Genomic DNA, 21,751 nt, shown 5'->3' with positions numbered 1-21,751 from the left:
TATAATAATAATAATCTACGAAGGATAATATAAAGTAAACGTATAACATATCATTTTAATCTTCTTTGCGAATCCTAATTATTTATAAATCTTTTTATATTTATATATATGCACGTAATAATTGCTTACATTCACATTTAAGTGTGTGTCGACGACGACGGTCGAGCGATTTAAAAAATAATAATAATAATAATAATGATAATACACACACGCACACAAAAAATAATAATTAAGTACGCTACCAGAAACCAAAAACAAAAGATTCGATAACAAACCAAAAAAAATCATAATATATCCAAACTAATACATCAAATTTACTGTGTTTCTGTACAATAATTTAATACATTAGATGCCTACTTAAGACATGCGGTTACAATTATATATTATAGACTCCGTTATCTTTTAAAAAGAACAATTGAAGACTCCACAAAGACATACGATAATTATTTTTGCTTTAACCAATGTATATCAAACTCTCCTTGTCCAATTTATTTCTGAAAAATGACCCCAAGATACAAGTGTTTGACAGACTTATTATTATTTTTTTATCTGTATTGTTTTGCGTCGACAGAGAAAACTAAACAAGGGCGTCACACGATTACAAAATAAAAGTCTTTGCCTTCTTCTATCGTCTCTCGCCGAATTACACCGGCGAAGAACTCTGCTTTCTTTATTATTATTATTTAATTATTTATTTATTTTTTCTTCAACTAACACCAACCCAATTAAGATTTATAATCCCATTTCCTTAAATTAGGAAAAAACAAAACGAAAAAAAATAATAATAAACGACAAAACCAACAGCACATAGTGAATATATTAAATTACATATTAGTTAATACAATATTATTTGTTTTTTCTTTCTTTTGTTTGCATTTCCAGCATGCTGAACACTTTCTCTTGTTTAAGACAATCATCGTCGTCATCATTTTATTTTTTGCTCTCCTTGATTCTCTACGCCGTCTACAAAAATTAACATCAAAAAATCTAACAGAGTCGAACCCGATGTATTGTCGCAAATCATTTCGAAAAACACTACTACTTTATGAAAAAACATTCGAAATGTAGTGTGATTATGATAAAAACGTGAACAACAAAAACAATGATTAGCCAGAAAGGAGAAAAAGATATTTGCTTTTTTATAAACACAATTTGATGTCTCTTCCACGTTAATGAGGTATACTATGGGATGTAATAACACAAGTCTTTTTTCCCTCCTCTTTTTTTTTCTTTTGTGTGGAATGAATTATATCGTATGCATCTATAAAAATAATGGTAAAAAGCGCATTTCATCGAATGTACTACAGAAAGAGACAATCCAGAAGTTATCGTGTTCAGTGTACACAATTTGTAGAGTACAACCTCTGGCCACAATTTGAAAAGTACATTACATGTATACTGACCAAACACTACATTGGAACGGCGTAACAACGGAACATGTTACATTCGGCAACTATTTTTTTCCTTATAAACCAAGTACATCAAGATTCAACAAACACCAGAAAAAAATTCCCTTGTTTTTTAAGTACACACATATGCATTGTTTTTTTTTCTTAGTACAATACACTACAGCTATGTTCACGTGACCCAGCGACAGTCTCATGTACAGATCCTTTGGCACACATGAATTTTGTGCAGTTGATCAATCACAGGCTGGAAAAAAACGACCCATCGACTGTGATTTCTGCAAAATTCTGTAGTTTAGAGAGACAAAAATCTACCCACATTTAGACAAATATATCTCTGCATGGATTTTTTTTCTTTTTTTTTTATTATTATTATTTTAAATTTGATATTGTTTTTCACTACATTATAGTCACTCGAAGCTGCTGAAAAATGACCACGTAAACCTGACGAAAAAGACGATGCCGAATTAAAGTGACGTTCAAAGGGTTTTAACATTGAAAAGTATAAATTTTCACACATTTAAGGCAATTTCCTGTAATTATTTAATTACAATCTTTTTTTAATAACTTCTTTGGCTTCTGTTGTATTGAAAACACTACAGTAAGTATATTTCCACTTGGACTAGATAAAACATTTGTCCAATTGTGACATTGTATATAAACAGTTGTATCGCCACTGATAAAAGAATTATCACGACCGATAATTCCGATACTAAATTTTTTACTGCTTGTAGCTAACAACTAGAATAATCTCCAGCAATTACTTAGAACAACAGAATGCCACGAACACAAAATTACTTCGCTCCTTTCGATAATTAACTGGCCAGATATTACATAGAGCACTCGCAACCCTGAGTGACAGACAATTTGAGCACCCGAACACATCTCCCAAGATAAATGATATATAAGTACATAGTGAAACGTATCAACTGTCCCGGGGAGGAAGGCATATAACCACGTTACACGGACAACACTACAATTAATACCTTTTTACAACCATTTCAGACAAATTGGAAGAGATATGGTTAAGCTTTTTTCCCAAAATGTCAGCTTTTCTTCTTTGCCGACACTCTGATGTTCCACGGTAACATCCTGGAGGAGATTTTTAGGCAATGGACGCAGGTGATGTGTATTGTACGTAGTGTACCGAGAAGGCAGTCTGTAAGACGAAACCACGTGAGAAGTCGAAACGAAGGCACTTTTGCCCGTCTTTACAATCGTGTGTGGACGGTTTACCTAAAGTTTAACGCCTAAATCTCTGCAAGGGAAACAAACGAACACGAGCAGAACTTCTAAAGGAAGCACTATTACACACACAGAACTTATAAGAGAAGTTCTACACATTTATCGACCTGGCCTGAATTTATACAGTAACGCGTAATTTTATTGTAATTTATTAGACATTCACACTTATTGAGTACTAAACTTTTCGTTCTTCCCCAGTGTCTCGCCCGCACGCGTCGTTTGTTTCCCTCAAGAGAATCACCGCCGCAAAGTTTAAAAAGGAGAGGAAAAAAGGACTTACCATCAGATGTGCAAATACAGAATTTCGAATTAAGCATATACTGTTCAATAAGGTTTAGTGCAATCTTTTGAGCGTTTCAACTGTACTTTAAGGCGCTTCATGCCAACCTGAAACCCATTCATCGACTGTATAGCAGCATGTGCACTCATTGGGTTATCGTAACTCACAAACCCTGCAAAAATAAAAACCGGAGATTACACTCGCTTGCACTTTCACACGATGGAACATCTCCATTAGTTTTTGAATACAGAAATTACGGCAGAGAAATTATTTTGGTCAAAACAGGACTCACCAAAACATTTACTGAGGTTGGTTTGTTTGTCAATAAAAACTTTAGCAGAAATAACGTTGCCGAACGGCAAAAATGTTTGAGTCAGATCGCTGTCTGTGAATTCTTGAGGCAAATGATAGATAAAAAGATTTGCACCTTCGGGACCTGAAAAGGCGGATTTCCGTTAGTAAAAGTCAAAAAGGACAAAGATTCGTCTAATTTATCTGCAGATTTTAATACTCGAGCCGTAATTCGGAGGCGCGCGCGCGGCTTCCGTTGCCGTTATTTTTTAAAAACCATTTTATGATAAAGAACCGCATTAGAGAATTACATACGAATAAAATGCGAAACGATACCTTCTAACTGTTTTCCCGGAGAATGCTGTAATCCAACCTGAGTGAAAGTACCTGGTAATGCTAGATCAATACAATATTTCCATTATTAATATATTTAATGGTGTCCGAAAAAATAATATTTATTGTACAATAAAAGCGGTTTATAGAAATTACCACCAAGGGTAGACGATTTCGATTCCGTACTTTTAAGATTATCCGCCCACCGAAATTTTGTCTCGCAGACGGAAGCAAATTAACGCGTTTATTCTTTTACCGGTGAAAGAATAAACGCGGACACGAGGAACGGCCGGCAAATTAAAGGGTTTTCTTTATTATAACACTAATAAATTTTGTTTAATGGGAAAGAACCCGCCGGTACTGTACCTTATTTCATTCGGCAGAGGCACTTTTTGGCGCCCTAGTTTTATTTAGGCCTACCGTATTTTGGCCAAGTTTTAAATTTTAACCAATAAAGGCGTGCTTAAATTTAATTTAAAAAACCTGCCTACTTTACTCCGCGCGGGCAATTAAAAAAATAATCCGATTATCATAAATTGATTTTTTTCCCTTCGATTTTGCAAGTCGAAGATCGAAACCGTTTAAAATGCACGCGAAGAAGGACGGGCGGAATTTTCTCACCTGAGTACTGCTGGATCCCTGAGTACGCATGGCTAAGGGCATCCAAACTTGCGCCGTTAGCTGCTAAATTTGCCATATTACACAACCTGAAATTGTATTACAAGAATTTAAAAAGCGTAGAAGTCACTCGGACCCGCGGTCATTTTTGGAAACCGCGGGTGGTCCCGAATCGCCGTTAACCGGTCTGCCGGGGAAAACAAATAACGTTAAGGTCCCGAATTTACCGGGCGGTAAGCGTTTCGTCTTCGCGCCGTCGCAGTAGGCGATTTTAAACGCGTGGTTTCGGGAAATCCGGTATTTCTTCCGTTAACGCAATTAACCCGTTCGTTCCGTTCAAATCGGAAGCGGGGAATTTCCGATTATCCGTTCTTTCTCGCTCCACTCTCAAACTCGATTTCGTCACAACTTCCGGACCACCGTTTCGGCACGCCCGATAAAAAAAAATGTGGACCGCGGACGCGAAGACAGGTATAAAAGACGTCTGCACGTTTACTCACCCATTGACGCTAGTTAATGTTCCCATCGAAGACAGAGAATTAGTGGTCATGCCCAGGGACATGGTGGAAACCGGACTGATGGATCCGACTCCGCTGTGGGGAGAACTTGCACTGGAGGTGCTACCCGACACGCTACCTGTTGCGGCGTTAAACAAATCACACAATTAATTTAACCACTTCTTCCTATTACAAGTACTTAAATACAAATATCTATTTTTATCTTCTGCCGGCTCTCCACTGGGCTCCGCGTGGAAAACTCGAAAGGGTAAAAAAAAAAGTGCGTATTAGACTTTAAAAATTAAGTTGAAAAGTATAAAACATTATTTTAAGTAGAAAGATTTTCTGCCACTTTAAAAAATTCTCACAGTTCGTCGCAAATCGCATATGCACGCGGAATGGTGACAGGGCTAAACGAGAGCCGGCACTACGGATGACGCGACTCGGTCGTTTGTCCGAAATACCTAAAAGTATGGTTTTGCAATTACCACTTCGTGTCGCCATCTTTACCACACAAATATTTTCGAAAGCCCACTTCCCGTTTTACATTAACCATTCTCCCTACCACTATTTGGCAATCGGTCGAGATCCGTAACTTCTGCAGATTTTTAAATATGGGTTTAAAATCGATCGTCTCACCTTCGGGAGCCAATCGATTTAAATCTGCCGCGGGGTTAGGAAACTGCAACGTCCGAGTTGTGGACCAGCTGCGAAATTCTCCAGACGCGAATTCCGTAGATGATTTATGCTTTGTCCACGTAATTGTCGCCTAAACTCAAACGCGACTTGTTTTTTTTGGGTAAAAATAAATTCCTAGAGTCCCAGACAGAACAAGTCTTTTGCTAGCATGTCACACTTATTTAAGTCTAGCGAAGCATTCTATATAAAAAGTTGCATTACTTTTGGTTTATTCTCGGTTTCTTATCTGTGCCGCCCGTGCCGTTATGTCACGTGTGGAACACCGGCGTATTTCATAGGTGGTAATTTCCGCGGATACCGTACTTCCGTATCGAACGTAAAGAAATAAAAGAAAGAATTTCGATAGAGAGAGAACGAAAGGGGCATTAAAAGTTAAACGTTTAAGAATAAACGACTCAGAATAACCAACCTGTTGCAGAGAGGCCTGCCATTCCCGACGAATTATTACTATTGCCAGCGGCAGCCAGTGCGGCTAGGTTCTGCATCATCATGGGATTTATACCTACTGCAAAGAGAAATTCCGTTAACCAAAGTCATCCTTTACATCCGATTCCTAATTTCCTCCACGGAATTTCGTAAAAGGACCGAATTTCGAAGTAATTTTAGGAATTAGAAGGGAAATTTCCCTTTTAGAACACAAGTCCCGTGCCAAAAATTGGCCGCCACGTAATTACGGTGGCCGAATCGGATATAAAGGTGGTGGAACGCTTTAATACATAAATATGGAAATTAGTATTGTTTGCATCTGCCGCGAGAACTTCAATAGAGAGTACGTAAATGGTTTATTTATCTGGGCATTAATTGTATCGTAATTGCCGAACGACGGCCCGACATTATTTAGTTTGTTATTAAATACGTCCGAAATAACGTCTTAAAAGCTTACCAGAATTATTTGCTAAATTAGCTAAAGCTGCGAGACTTTGTAAATTTGCTGCACTTATATCTGAAAAGAGAATGTTTTCATTACTTAGTTATAAAATGTTTTTATTAAAAAAAAAAATCTAATAGTTAATAGCATCGGTCTGGCATAATATATTACTGATATTGAATTAGCGTTAAACGATTATCTTAACGGTTAATTTGGCATTTAACTAATTTGTGAAAGTAGATAATCCCAGCTACGAATGGTTTATTAAAGCAGCGACTTTATATAAATACGACGACGTATTTAATTAGCACTTACCATCGATAAATCGCGCGTCGTATTTCCTCCATTAAATCCCACACCGTAGTTAACCTTATTTGGAAAATACCAAATGGGGTTAACTATCTCAAATGCAGTAGTTGAGACCCGTAAATACGGTCGATAAATGGTTTCGACGGTTTGGAAAACGTGTGCGTAATTAAGGTATTTCAATTTTTACCCCTCGTCTCCCGTTCGAAGGTAAAATAAAACCGGAACTCGGACTTCGATTTACCCCTATTCCCACGGTTTTTTTGAAGCATGGAAACCTGCATATGCGTACGTTTTTAAAAAGAAACCCCTCGGAGTTTAATCGAGGAAATACGATCGTTTAAAATCTCTCGAGTATTGGTAAAGTTCGGACAAAATTTGTTTAATTAATATCCTCGCAATTCGGTACCACTTAATTAATTTGCTCACGTCAAATAATTCGTTTCTTTGGTAAATCTTTACGGAATACTTTACCACGGTAATTTATCAACCTATATGGTTACGAATAAGTAAACAAAAATATCCCAGCCAAAATCGACACATCCCATAAAATATACAACAGTTTATGCGGCATGGTTTACAATAATACTACCACGTAAGACCGTGACCGGACTGGCCATCCGACAATTCTGGCAAATATTGGAGAGATTGCTGCGTTCTGTTGCCGATTAAAGTGGTGCCGAGTTATACAAGAAATTCATGATCTCGATGCCGACAAAATTATTTACATTGTAGGAAGGAGAAAATCAGCAAATGAAAAAAAAAAAACTTAATTTCAGAAATATATTATTAAATTTCTATTCTGCTGGTAGTGTATTTGGAAATTTATTATAAATTTATATTCAAAATTAGCCTAATTACATAGTATTATTTTTTATTTAACTGAACAGTTTTAATACCGTGCCAGGGCCAAATTTTGTTTCAGATCCAGCCGTTGCACACCGTAAATGATAATTAAAGCTAGAACATCTAGACACTGAAAGTCATAAAATAGTTATGACATATGATTTTTAGTCCCTAGATGTCCTAGCTCTAGTGATGATAAAACATTCTGATACTCCTTCTCTTTGTTCTGCCGTCTGCTTCGACGATGCATACCTCGCTGGTGCAATCATCACATTGCAAACTGTTGGAAATGGCACGTAATTCAGCATTTGTTTATATTTTTTTTGTTTTGTTATCTCTGTATTAAATAGGTTTACCGAACACAAGTTTCAATCAGAAATATTTGTGGCAGGATGCCAGAATTACAGTGGGTTCTAGGTGGCGACCATTGACCACTTTATACCCACCGTAGGTCTATCTCCTGGTTTTGGAGAGAATTTTTCGGGTGTAAAGAGTTGGCTAACGGGCCATTGTATAAGAAAATACATAAATTTATCTTTCTAATTCTTTAACTGTTATTAACGAAATACTTTTAAGGATAATTCTCTAACCGAACAACTTAGCACTTTTAAATGAAAAATCTTGTTTTGAAATCAGAAAATTCCATTTAAAAATTGTGCGCCCACTTCTAAAAACTTTATATTTTTTATACTTTGTTAATTGAAATGCGACAAATATTTGACACAAAATTCTAACATGTTTCAAAACATAAATATATATTAAATGTGTGGTACTGTACATAAAGATATAATTACCTGTAGAGTTATTTCCAGAGTTAGACATTGTAAGACTTGATCCTACATTCTGTCCTGTCAGGCCGACAGAATTAAATCCTGAAATAGATTTTTTTTATCAATTCATAACAATACTTTCCATCATATTGATAAAAAATCTTTTAATAATAGTATTATAGTATAGAAATGGACTTGCAAACGTAAACAAACTAAAAGAAAACAAAATTAAGTATTTAATTATCTAAAAGCTTTATTTAAGAAAGAAATATAAAATCAGAGGATAAAAACAAAGCAGTTTTTGTCTCACACGAGACGCAAACGAGTTGTCACTAAATTGTCTGCCGATTTTAAAAATTCTGAAGTAAAATTGTAAATATGTATGTTCATCACAAACTAATCAATAAAAATAGACTGCAAGGTCAAATAAAAGGAAATTTTTAATTAAAATATGAAGAAAATGTTCCGGTAGAAAGCAATTTTATAGTTACAGAGTATACGACACGATGAATGGTTAGTTAAAGCAAATATAGTGCAATCCGGAACGAGACTCAAACATGGAAAGAATTACTTGCTGCCATGCCAACCATTAATGAGCAGCTACAATAATTAGTGGATGACAAATACCCAGCAAAAGACAGCCAGACAGATTTTTTTCTAGGCATCATAATAATTCACACCAGGCTTTACGCTCTTTTGCGTAAAGTGTAGCTTGCCCAAGATTGACCTTGCAGAGTTGACCATCTGCCCATTCTTTTGCAACAGATCTGCAACCAGATTGGGGATTCCTTGGTTCGACATAAAAAGGTCGGCTCTCCACATCATCCATTGAATTGCTCTCAATTATCTGTATGTGATGATATATTAAAACATAATTTTAATTGTTTATTTCACGTTTAATTATACATTAAGTCTATTGACTATTTTCGTAATGAAATTTTTAAGATGCACCAGTTTTCAGAAAAATAAGTATTGGGTTATAATAGCAGAGTATAACCAATTTCATAACTGCATATTAAAGAAATATACAATAGCTTCTTTGAAATCATGCTTAAATTACCTATGTTACATCTTAATGAGAAAAAGTATCACAATCACACAGTAACAACAAGATCAAAGAGATTTCCTTTTGTGTTCCTCAAGCAGACAAAGCTCTTCCTTTTCTGAGCCATTATATTTTTCTCTGACTTGAACTCTTGAAACAGTTCTGTCTGATTGAGAGAAATTTGCATTTCATCGAGGGATTGGTAAATGCAACAATATATAAACAAATCATTGAGGAAAACCTATTACCATCATTAGAAAAATTAAATTATCACAGACATTTTATTTTCCAGCAGGATGGTGCAAGTGCCATACTGCTAAACCACCAAGGCTTGGCTTGATCAACATATTATTAACATATTAAAATAGCCGTCGAGCAGTCCCGACCTTCCCACTAAAGAAAATATGTGGGGTAAAATTAAAAAAGCATTCAGAAAATGTCCTCAAGAAAGCAAAAAAAAAAAAAAATCAAGCAAATTTGGGATGAAATTACTCCAAATGAATGCCTGGCTCTTGTTGATACAACAAATGATCATACAAATGCTGTTATAAAAGCCAAAAGTTAAATATTAATGTACTGTCCAAGGTATTATTTGTCAGACATGACACCATCTGCGCTATTTTTTTTGGCGCATAGTTTTTAATGTATTATCAACATAAAAAATTTTTATGTAAAATTCTCAGTTATAATTATTTTATATTAGTAAACTTCTATTGTAAGTGTACAAAATTTTTATAATCATAAAAGAGCTTCTAGCCTCAAAAAGCATAGAAAGTAATACCTCTAACCATTGAAAATTTTTCTGTTTGATATGATTGAAGGATAAGTTAGAGATGGATTAAAATAAAATGCTGTCCAATGTTTTTTTGTCGAGGTTGTATATTGATTAAATACTTATTTCATTGTTTCCTCACAGTTTATGTTACCCACTTATGGTTTCTACTTTCCAAGAATAAAATTACTAAGACAAAAATAAGAGAAAATGACAAACTGCAAGCAAGCAACGAGCTAAACACATCTCACCTATCAATAAAATGTCTTCCTCCTTGGGCAATCGAATGAAACAGCTAGAAAGTACTTGGCAACAAATAAAGTTTGTATTTTTGTGTCTATTTTATTCTCTCAAACATTAAATTAGTAAGTTTTTAGCATTAAAAGGCAGTTGCAACTATATATTTATTGGTTTCAATAACATTAAGCATCTGGTATCTTGTAAAAAGTAAACATTGAAAACACCATTATAATTATGATATAAATATTAAAAATGACAAAAAATTCAGTTTAGCAATTGAAGCATTATTGTTAATTGATTCTTATTTAAACACTAATTTACTTTAATTTAAATAAATTAATCAAGTTATATATATAGAAACAAGCACATTTTATAGAATTGTAAGTTTTATCGATTCTTAGTTTTAAGTAGGAAAATTAAAATGCCAAACTACAAATTATTGACTTTCAATTATCTATTATTACCATTAGGATATTTGACAATCTAAATATTCACAAACTCTAAATTTGTCATCTTTACATCATTATTTAATTTAAAAAAAAAAGTATAAAATAATTTTTAAAATATTTTTATTATAATAAAAATATTTTTCAAAAATTTTAAATGAATGACTTTTATAAAATTTTTCAAACCATTCCAAAAGAAAATTATAACCTCTAAATGAAATTACTGTAAGAAAATTTTAGAATAAGTTAGTTAATCCATTAAAAATCATGTCCAAACTATTTTTAAAAAAAATACGTTTGAAGATTGCTCCTGACCCCAAGATATTTATTGGTGTCTAAATTAACTAAGAAATTTTCAACTTTAAGTTAATTTCTTCATATATCATGTAACAAAATATGTACTTTCATGAAAACGCTTTAAAAACTAATTTGTTACGATGCACAATAAGTAGATAGTTTTGTTGGAATCATTATAATTGACGAAATTTCTTGCATTGGGTGGACAAATCTACTCTCCGGCTTGTTTTGTTATAATCACTATATGTTTTAACAGCTGTTAATAAGATTTAGTGTCTCTGTGATCCTTTCAACATACTTTTTTCTATTTAATTCTTAGTAGAGAGAGAAATCAAGACATATTTTTAATGTAAATTAAAAATGCCAAAGTACATGTATTTAATTATAAAAAAATTTGTTTAAGCCAATGCTAACAGTTAAAAAAGAACTACTTTCGAGTTCAGTGATTCAAAAGACTTTTCTTTTGAATTGATTCCACATCTCCAAAATATTTTTGCACCTTGGGGACGTAGTTGAGGGCAGTGCTTCACGACACGGATGATTTCGACCACAGGAGAGATGACGACTATACTTTTGAACTCACTGTGCCGCTGCAATTAGAAATTCTTGAGAATCGCTTAACGGTGGCTCGATAAAATATTATTTCACAACCATGCCAGCCCACTCTGCCCTTAATGGACAAAACTTTGGTCCGCTACATGAGTATTCTTAACCCTTTAAGAGGTGAAAACAATTTAGTATCAAAGAACATAGAAAACAAAACCTTTTAGAGTTTAGAGAGAGTTAATGCCCTGCCACATTGCATTGACAAATGATGATGGTCAACCATTTAATAAAATTGCTAAGCATTTTGTCAAAATATGTAGATTTTGCATACTATTCATAATACAGAACATAAATGTACACAGCTATATGCACTTACATGGAAAATTGATTTAGTCAAATTGTTATTGTTATTAGTTAAATAATTATCATCATATACTTTGTTGTTACTCTCTTGTTTGTTTTTTTTTTATTAAGGTTTCAGAGGTCACTTCTGATGGTTGGAATTTTTATAGTCTCACAATTCATGATACAGAGTCTGTATAATCAAAAATATAAAAAAAATATCCCTAATCTAAAAGACATTAATAGGCAGTATGTAAAAATTTAAATTATAATTTAATAACATTTTAAAATTTAAACCATGGTTACATCAAAGCAGAAAGTGACTATTCAGCAATTTTTGCATCATGCGCTTCAAAATATAGGGTGGTTATAATTAAAGTTGCCCTACTCAGACCTGTCTAGTGCCCATTCTTGCAGATGTATTTTGATGAAACTTGGTATATATGTTATATGGACCATGGGGAAAAGGAAAATGCAAAAAAAATATTTAGTTCAATTTTTACCACTAGATGAAAAAATGGCAAATTGTATTGTATTTTACAGACTATAAGACACTTTTCGAGTATAAGACGCACCTGAATTTTGGAGGTAATTTTTATATTAATTTCAAGTATAAGACGCACCTGAATTTTGGAGGTAATTTTTATATTAATTTCGAGTATAAGACGCACCTGAAAAATTACCTCCAAAATTCAGGTGCGTCTTATACTCGAAATTAATATAAAAATGTCCAATGTTTGATTTAAAATCAAACAAGTGTGTCAGTGGATAAAACAGTCCTGGTCTAGAGTGAGAGAAGACATCATTGTTAAATCTTTCAAGAAGTGTGGCTGGCATAGTGAAGACCATCTTATATATGAAGAGGACAACAATGACAACAAAGAGGAAGAAGAAGAAAGTTCAGATGACAATTTTCAGGGATTTTAAAGGTCAGTTCGGTTTTATAAACTAAGAATTTTTTTTAAGTCTGGCTTTGCAATCTAATAATAAAAATGGTAAAAATGTTGTTTTTTTAAAAAATTGCTTAAAAATTAGGGTGTGTCTTATAGTCCGTAAAATACGGTAATTGATGCAAATGGATTGCACATTGAACATATGTTGTGAATAAAAGCCTTTTGCATGTTTCCATTTTGTGTTTCTTGTTCTTCATGTGCCATTTTTTCACCTAGTGGTAAAACTTTGAACTAAATATTTTTTTTTTGCATTTTCCTTTTCCCCATGGTCCATATAACATATATACCAAGTTTCATCAAAATACGTCCACAAGAACGGGCTCTAGACAGGTCTGAGTAGGACAACTTTAATTATAACCACCCTGTACAGGTACTGTACATCAATTTTGAGTCTCTGAAACAACTTTCTCCAGAATCTCATAATAAACCATAAAATAGACTTAAACATATAAATAAACATTTCAATTTATAAAAAAAATTTCATTATACAGTATATGTATATTCAGCACATACTTGAACCTATTATTATTATTAATAATAAAAGCTTAAGCAAATATAAAACGAACAACAGACATTACCAATATCACTTTTCATTATATGAAATTATTTATTATATGGTTTGTTAACAACATCAAAATTTATTTTTCTATGTTCTCGGCAAATACTTACATATTCACATTATATAAAATATTAAATAAATTATATAAGATCTTGTATTGCTGATTGAAAAATCCAGTAGTTTCAACAGCACATTTTATAACCACAATAAAAAATCATAATAGCAAAGGAATAATTTTATGTTGAATAAGAAAACAACTTAAAGCAACCTTTACTACTCTTGTAGGACTACTGCATACGTGGGGCAATACGATTGGACACGGAAGTATACGAGAACCATATGCCATCCCCTAACAGATTTGTCCACAAATGTTCAAATTCTCAGAACACTCATGCTCATAGATGACCACCCCTATCCATTCCCTCAAATGCTCAATGAGCAACAAATCTGGAGACCGGGCAGACCAAGAAAGTTAGTAAAGGGATGGAAATGTTCCTAGGAAACCCAAGCCATGTGTGGCAAAGCGATATCTTGGCAGCTATTTTTGATCTTGCCACAAAAGGCAATGAGCAAGGCGCAGAATTTTTCGGATTACTGCTGCATCGTAAATGTCCCTTCAATCACTAAGAGTGATTGAATGCCATACACATTAACTCCCCAGACCAGCATGCTAGCGAAGGTGGTGCATCCTCTCAACATCACATTCATATATTATAGTATTGCAGAATTATCATTAAAAAATACTATAAGCATCGACACAGTTATTATAAGCTATCTCCAAAAAGATACAAAAAATAATTTGGACATTTTTCAAATAGAATTATTTTACATAACAGAACTGCATTAATTAATAATAATTTCCAATTATTGTAATTAATCTTCTATAAATATTTTGAGATGAGGTTTATTTAAATAAGTTTAAAAAACTATTTAAAATTAGTAAATTCTTTTACTATATCAAACATTGTAAGACTATTCTTTATTTATCCACTGCACAACCAGCATTAGAAATTCTAGAATCAAACTCTGGCTAGTGAAGATAGATGAATAATGCAAAAACATTTAATATAATAAAAGAACTTAAACAATCTTTTTAATCGTAAATTATTTCAGTAAGTTTCTCTGTGTATAAATTTAGTATTGCTTTTTTCCCAGTAGTTTTTATGTTCACATGACCAAATTTTTAAAAAGTATTGTACTTATTAATGTTACTTTGAAATATTCATGTAAGTTTCTTAATTTATTTCTCATTCTAAGCTTGTATTACAATTTAATGTAAATTTTGTTTCAAGAAAATTTTGTAAAAACATATTTACAAGGTGAGGTCCAAAAACTTGAGAACTGCATTCACTTGTAACAATTCATTTGGATAAGTATAAAAAAACAACGTTTAACAAATTACTTTGCTTTTCGTTTATTCTTCCGTCGTTCGCTACCAGTTGACCAGTCCACATTTCCACAAATACGAAGGCGACCTTTCTTTATAGGCTACTGCCGACGTAACAAAATGTAAAATAGGTAAAACGTCCTCTGGAGCTATCGCCACTTTCCGTAAAAATTACAATTTAAGTAAATAAAAATATAACACATGGCCGACGGTAATACATTGTATAAGTATAAAAAAAACAACGTTTAACAAATTACTTTGCTTTTCGTTTATTCTTCCGTCGTTCGCTACCAGTTGACCAGTCCACATTTCCACAAATACGAAGGCGACTCAAGGCTTTACCTATTTTACATTTGTTACGTCGGCAGTAGCCTATAAAGAAAGGTCGCCTTCGTATTTGTGGAAATGTGGACTGGTCAACTGGTAGCGAACGATGGAAGAATAAACGAAAAGCAAAGTAATTTGTTAAACGTTGTTTTTTTTTATACTTATACAATGTATTACCGTCGGCCATGTGTTATATTTTTATTTACTTAAATTGTAATTTTTACGGAAAGTGGCGATAGCTCCAGAGGACGTTTTACCTATTTTACATTTTGTTACGTTGGCAGTAGCCTATAAAGAAAGGTTGCCTTCGTATTTGTGGAAATGTGGACTGGTCAACTGGTAGCGAACGACGGAAGAATAAACGAAAAGCAAAGTAATTTGTTAAACGTTGTTTTTTTATACTTATACAATGTATTACCGTCGGCCATGTGTTATATTTTTATTTACTTAAATTCATTTGGAGTTTATTTCCAAGGGAAGAACAGTGAACATTTTACATCATTTGCATGAGTCTGTCCATTGTAAACAGCCCAAGATGTGGCAAAGTGGATGACGATACATTCTCCACAACAAAGTGTCTGCACACCAATCCATAATGGTTGCAGAGTTTTTCACCAGAAATGGTACTAATGTGCTTCCATGTCCCATCTGTTTACTTGATTACCTCTTGTTATTTTTACCACTTAACATTGATGACACATTATCTGTGGGGACATTTTTTGAGTCATCAAATGAGGTAAAAGCAGCATTGCAGGAGGCATTATGAGTAGTTGCGAAAGATGGCTTATAGCAATAATTTCGGAAGCCTTACGAGTGCTGGCAAAAGTGTATCGTTGCCCAAGGAAATTATTTTGTAGGTAGCAGTGTGTCGACGTTTCCAACCATTCAAAGAAAGAAACTATACACGAAGTCCCCAAATTTTAGGATCTTACCACATATTAAAGAATATGTGGTATCTCCAAATAACCCTCTCATAATGTTTCTAATACTTAAGTTTATTTTATTGTTACTGTAATGGACAGAAATTACGTAAAGATGAGCTCTCAAAAGTTATTTAGATTGCCAAATTTCTCATATTTCAAGCAAATAATTTGTAATTTTATTACTTTCTAATCAGTCGTTAAAGCTTTTTTTTAAATATATATATTTAAAGTATCAAAAAATATATATATATTTTTTGAAAGAATACTGGCTCAAAATTATGCAGTAAAGGCTCTACCTGTACACGATGAAGAAGTGCTACTGGCTTGGGCAGCTGCTAATGCCGCAAGCTGCTGTATATTGAACGAGCTCATACCTACAGAGAAAGAAAACAGATTAACTAGAAAATGTTACAATGCAAAAGTATTACTGCTTAATTTGTCGAAGAGACTTTTCACATCAGAATAAAAAATATTAAACAACTTTTGAAGTCGAGAGAGAAAAACAATAGTCATGCTTTATAAGTAAAAACAAAAAAAATTAATAATTTTTATATTTTTATACACAAAGAATCATAGTAAAAATCTTTATGAAAATCTAGATTATGCATTTAACAAGACTAAATAATAGTCTACAGAATTCTTGAGAAAACATGCATAAATGAAAAAAGCACTAGAAATATTAGACTAAACCTATTTTTTCTGTAAGTAACAAACATACATTCTAAGAAAGTATTCGTGTTGGACTATAAAACTATAAATATTTTTGTGTGCACAGATTAATGTTAATTAGTTTTAAACAGAAATTTAGTTTTATGTAAAACAGCTTATTGTGACCAAGACAGTAACACAGATTCATCTTTTTCTCCACGTGATTTATAGATACTGCATCTTTGAACAAAGTATAAATAGTAAAATCTTAACTTTACATTTGGCTTTTGATTTGCAGTATCATTAACTGATACATCAGAATTTCTCAAAAACTATTTAACTATCATTATTCAATATTTATTAGCATTTCATTTCATGTAACATAATCCACAAATCTTTTAAATTAAAGATTTAAAACTTAAGAACCCGTCGACTTAATAAAACTCCATAACTATTTTTATAACACAATATATAAGCATCTGGATCGCAGTCGTTCAAATATAATAATTTGCCAAATTATTCCAATTAGTTTTGAGAATAACGATAGGTCGAAAACTTTATGCCACATAAGAAGCATATTTTTGTTCTAAATATTTTCAATAATAACAATTTTTGCAGAATGGCTTATTAACTTTTCCAGTTTGCAATCAGAAAATTTATAAATACAACATAGAATTATTTATATACTGTATTCTCTGAAAATTACTAAATATTTTAGAAAAATTACTATTTTTATGCTTCTTGTAATGTAAGTAGACTGAAATAGAGAAATAGGAATTAGTTTTTTAAAAGTATAGCCTGAAAATTAATTAAATGATCGGAAGGATACAGTGATAAGAAGGCATATTATCAGTTCTCAATTAATTTAATGATTAAATTATTTAAATGTTTTGATTAACTGACTAAAAACTTAAGTCAAATACTTTGATACAATCCTTTCCACATAACTATATGTCTTTATAAACTAAATCAATATAGATATGTTTTATAATACCACCAAATTCAGTAAAACACATTGCCATGTTATATATTCATCAAAATAACAACATTACTTTGGGAACTTCATTGTATATTCATAAAACAATTTCATCTTTATTAAATTCTATTCTAATAACGATTGTTCTATTTTAAATTATCATAAATTCAGAGACTATTTTCGTGTCCTAACACAAGTTTTTTGGATGTAAATATTGAAGATTTTTTACCTGAAGTAAGGTTAAAAATGTTTTACAAATATGTAATAAACAATTCCTGAAGTAATAGCTATTACTTCAATGAATGTGTTGTCTTACCAAATAAATAGATTATTTTAACTATAGTCTGTCAAAATTTCTTCCTGACTATAAAGATAGTATGTAATATTGTTTATCATTTCTTAATTATACATCTAAAAATGTCTGCCTTAACTCACAATTATATGCAGTAGTGGCAATTTTCTGTACCTAATAGTTCTTGCAGTAATTTTTCATCAAATTGACTTAGGTATTCTTTCATGATATCCTTGTGCCACATGCTATCCATAACCATGTAAAAATTTTAATTCAAAAAACTTTTTTCACTTACCACAGGCCCTCAAAAATAACCCTGCAGCAACTGCCACCATGTGCATGTTCTTGGGTACAATTTTTCCTCCCACATGTAAAGCAGTGATTTTTCCAATCTGATATGTTTTTGGGGCCATCAGTCACAGAGACTTCTCAAAATTGCCAAAAATGAGAATTATGTCGTCACGGGTGTTTGTTAACTAAGCACAATGTCATGGCATGCCAATCTGCAAGTTGCTAAGACATTGAATGCTTAACCTAGCACTATGATGTTCAATAATTTAAACTTTTTTGAAGCTTTACTTCATGCCCAAAATACAATAAAATCTTTTCCTGGTCTTTCTAAGAAATGCCTCAGCCCACCCTTCACTCATTTCCAGCTTAATTTGTTTCACATTAGTTCACACTTTTGCAAAGTTGGGGAGGCTTTCTACAGAAGTAGGGTTAAGGACATATAAACAAAAGAATATCTTATAAGCTGAACAATGAATAACCTTAAAATTTGGCATGTACAGAGAAGACACATCACAGGATTATCAGAATTACCAAATACAAGGAACAACTGTGAGATGTAATTATGCATGAAAAATAAGCAGAAAATTGCCACCTTAGGCTTACAGCTATGCTAAATGGAAACCACATGTCATCATGGATTAATATTCAAAAAGATTTACATAATTAGTAATGTAATTGCATTTTAATAGATGTGAATTTGAATCTTTCTCTTAGCTCTCTTATTTTTTTCTAGACCCCTCTAAATTAATCAATCAAAAAATTTAAATAATTTAATCATTATATTTACCAACAGATGGTGACATTTACCATATTTAGAATCTAATTATTTCCTAATTATTGTATAATAATTCAGCAAAGTAATTATTACATTTGAATGCTTACTCTCAAAATATTTTAATACTTCATTTTACACACAAAATTGAAAATACAAATATAGTTTCCAAGTTTTCCTTTGATAAACTACTGTAAGATATAGATCATAATAATAATAATAATAATAAATATATATATTATACTCTTTTAGGGCTCGTCTTTTGCAAAATTGTCAATTTAGAAATAAGAATGTATCAAAGTACCAAATCAATACAGTTGTGCCCAGTAATAATCAATTGTCAGTCTTGATGCAATTTTCGAAGATTAAACAATTGCTAACTTTTTCCTATTTAAGTGAAAAAAAACAAATTTCTAACTGCAAAATTTATGGGAATGAACCCATTTTCTCTCTCATGTTTCAAAAATACAAATAAAAATTGCAAAGAAATGACAATCCATTTTGCTTTTCTGTACCATGCATTTTTCCAGTCTGACCAGATTTCAAGTATATCAAATTTCTTAATTGTTAGATAATGATTAATCAATTTTTGAACTTCCTCTTCTTCCCACTCTTATTTCAGCAAATTTAAACTATTTCTTTAGTGTCATTAGACAAAAACAGGATGAATGTTAGGCATTGTACTGTACATCCTGTTTTTGTCAAACTGAACTTTAAATCTTATGTGACTAATGCTTGTCATAGAATATAAAAGTAAACATATTTTTTTCCGTAAGATTTTACTCATAAAATATTCATTTTAATGCATCATTAAACTTGCTCTAGGATTTTATAATTTACATTTTATTCCTGCATTCACCAACTACAGAATCAATTATGTTTGATAATAAATTCCCAAAACTTAAGCTACAGCTGCAAAAACAATTATTACTGCACTTGCAAATATTGATTTAGTAACTAAAATTTCCCATTTCTAAATTTATATTAGTATACACAGCAAACGAGATATAAAGTGACTGGATTTCAAAAAAAAAAAAAAAAAAAAAAAAAAAAAAAAAAAAAAATGCTTGTAAGCGAGTGTATGTTTTATGCACACCACAAACACAAAACTATAATATAAATAAGAAGGAAAAAAAATAAATAAACAAATAAGTAAACTATCTTACCTCCAGACATTTGTAACAAATTGTTAAAACTTCCAAAGGCACTGTTCTGTGTAGCCTGCTAAAATTTAATTTAGTAAATTAGCCAATTTTAAATAAATACCTTTTAAAGAATTTAAGTATTAAAAATATTTTTAAAATACTTTAAGTATTAAATGATAAGGCAATTAAGTATAAATATTAGTTAAGAAACGGGAAAATACATAAAATCTATCAAATTTTCCAATACTCTGTCAACAATTAAATGGATGTAATACTAAAATTACTTTTTGAATATTTTAAACTTTCTCAGAGAAACAGAATTCTCATTTTATAAAAACATCAAAATAAATAATTAAATTAATTAATATTTCTTATCCTTTTTTAATTATTATTATTAATTTATTTTTTTAAATCAGTGATTTGTAACTTTAAAACAGTGGTAAACATTTTTCGGTGGCACACAGGTCGGCATCACATTTAAAGGAACTCTTACATGCACAGTTAAATGCCACATTGAAAATTTTCAATTTTTTTACATAAAAAAATATAATTATTAATAAAAAGAAGTCTTAATAATGCTAATTTGTTTTAAATTTCATGGCACATTTGAAAGATGATGTCAACCAGTTTTAGATGAATATTTCAACAATAAAAAGAAAAGCAGCTAAAAATCTTAAACATTTTTGTTCATAAATTTTCTAATATTTAATTGCAAATATTTTCCTCTATAAAAGTACTTAATAATTGTATCAATACAACTCTATGATTTCTGTCTCAGGAAATATAATTTGCACTTAAATATATTAGAATTACCTTAGAACTTCTAACAGTTTAGTGGATATTATATATTTTATTATTGTGTAGGTCCACTGGAGCCAAAATATTTCAGTACAATAGATTTTGGTAGACCAATAAATCATTATACTGTACTGTAAATTATGCATTACTTTATGAACAAGTTTTACAATTGAACTAGTAAATAAGTAAATAATTAGCTGTTTTCTACCTTAATTACTTTGTCTTAGTAAACATTTTATACATGCAGAATCTGTTAAATAACTTAAATAAATTTCATTTTCTAATATCATTTTACTAGAAATGTAATGTATAAAATCAGTGTTGGGGAAATTTGTACTACAAATTTTCTCAACACTGATTTTCATTATTTTGAAATTTAATGACTCTATTCATAAAGCTGTAAAAAAGATAACCAGATAAAAATATTAAAATATCAACAAAAACCACATTAAAACTTCGAATTTCAGTTTAATACTAGTTTTAAAAATTTCACTATTCAATTATTTATACATTATTATTCTGCATTTCTCCATTTTCGGGGACCATCTTTGCTCCCGAAGCACTGGGACAACACCTATACTTATAACTTGTATCACTTACTGTCAAATACTGAGGGTTGAGTGCACCTACATTAGCACAATTTGTCATGTTCCATAAATTTGCCATCATCTGTTGTTGCCTTTTTTGATCTTTTTCTTTCTGCGTGTCAGCAAATTTAACTACAAGAGGACTGCCACATCCCTAAGAAAAGAACAAATAAAATGGTATTGCTTATAATGTAATCAAGTAATTTGTTCATTTCAGATTTTTCTCAAAAAACTGTTAGGAGTAAT

The 21,751-nt window shown here is 31.7% G+C and overlaps 1 protein-coding gene across 14 annotated transcripts in view; it reads right to left on the bottom strand.

The window, feature by feature from the left end:
- Positions 1-292: 292 nt before the first annotated feature.
- LOC136977578 (CUGBP Elav-like family member 2) overlaps positions 293-21,751 on the bottom strand; it is an 84,514-nt gene continuing 63,055 nt past the window's right edge. For 8 of the 14 annotated variants that reach the window (XM_067273083.1, XM_067273087.1, XM_067273090.1 and 5 more), the window contains 12 exons: positions 21,519-21,659; positions 20,142-20,199; positions 16,293-16,370; positions 8,184-8,261; positions 6,253-6,312; positions 5,779-5,874; positions 4,674-4,809; positions 4,177-4,262; positions 3,559-3,618; positions 3,224-3,367; positions 2,932-3,103; positions 293-2,565 (listed from right to left, as the gene is read on the bottom strand). In XM_067273083.1, coding sequence (XP_067129184.1) covers positions 2,976-3,103; positions 3,224-3,367; positions 3,559-3,618; positions 4,177-4,262; positions 4,674-4,809; positions 5,779-5,874; positions 6,253-6,312; positions 8,184-8,261; positions 16,293-16,370; positions 20,142-20,199; positions 21,519-21,659 — 1,065 coding nt within the window. In that variant the 3' untranslated portion in view covers positions 293-2,565; positions 2,932-2,975. The remainder of the gene's footprint in view (positions 2,566-2,931; positions 3,104-3,223; positions 3,368-3,558; positions 3,619-4,176; positions 4,263-4,673; positions 4,810-5,778; positions 5,875-6,252; positions 6,313-8,183; positions 8,262-16,292; positions 16,371-20,141; positions 20,200-21,518; positions 21,660-21,751) is intronic. The other 6 variants (XM_067273086.1, XM_067273092.1, XM_067273093.1 and 3 more) reach the window with 6 other exon arrangements.

The sequence above is a fragment of the Centruroides vittatus genome, unplaced genomic scaffold (genome assembly GCF_030686945.1).
Source record: "Centruroides vittatus isolate TY-2023 unplaced genomic scaffold, ASM3068694v2 contig_461, whole genome shotgun sequence".
NCBI lineage: Eukaryota > Metazoa > Arthropoda > Arachnida > Scorpiones > Buthidae > Centruroides > Centruroides vittatus.
Note: the sequence above shows the minus strand (reverse complement) of the source record. Positions and strands in the feature narration are given on the sequence as shown.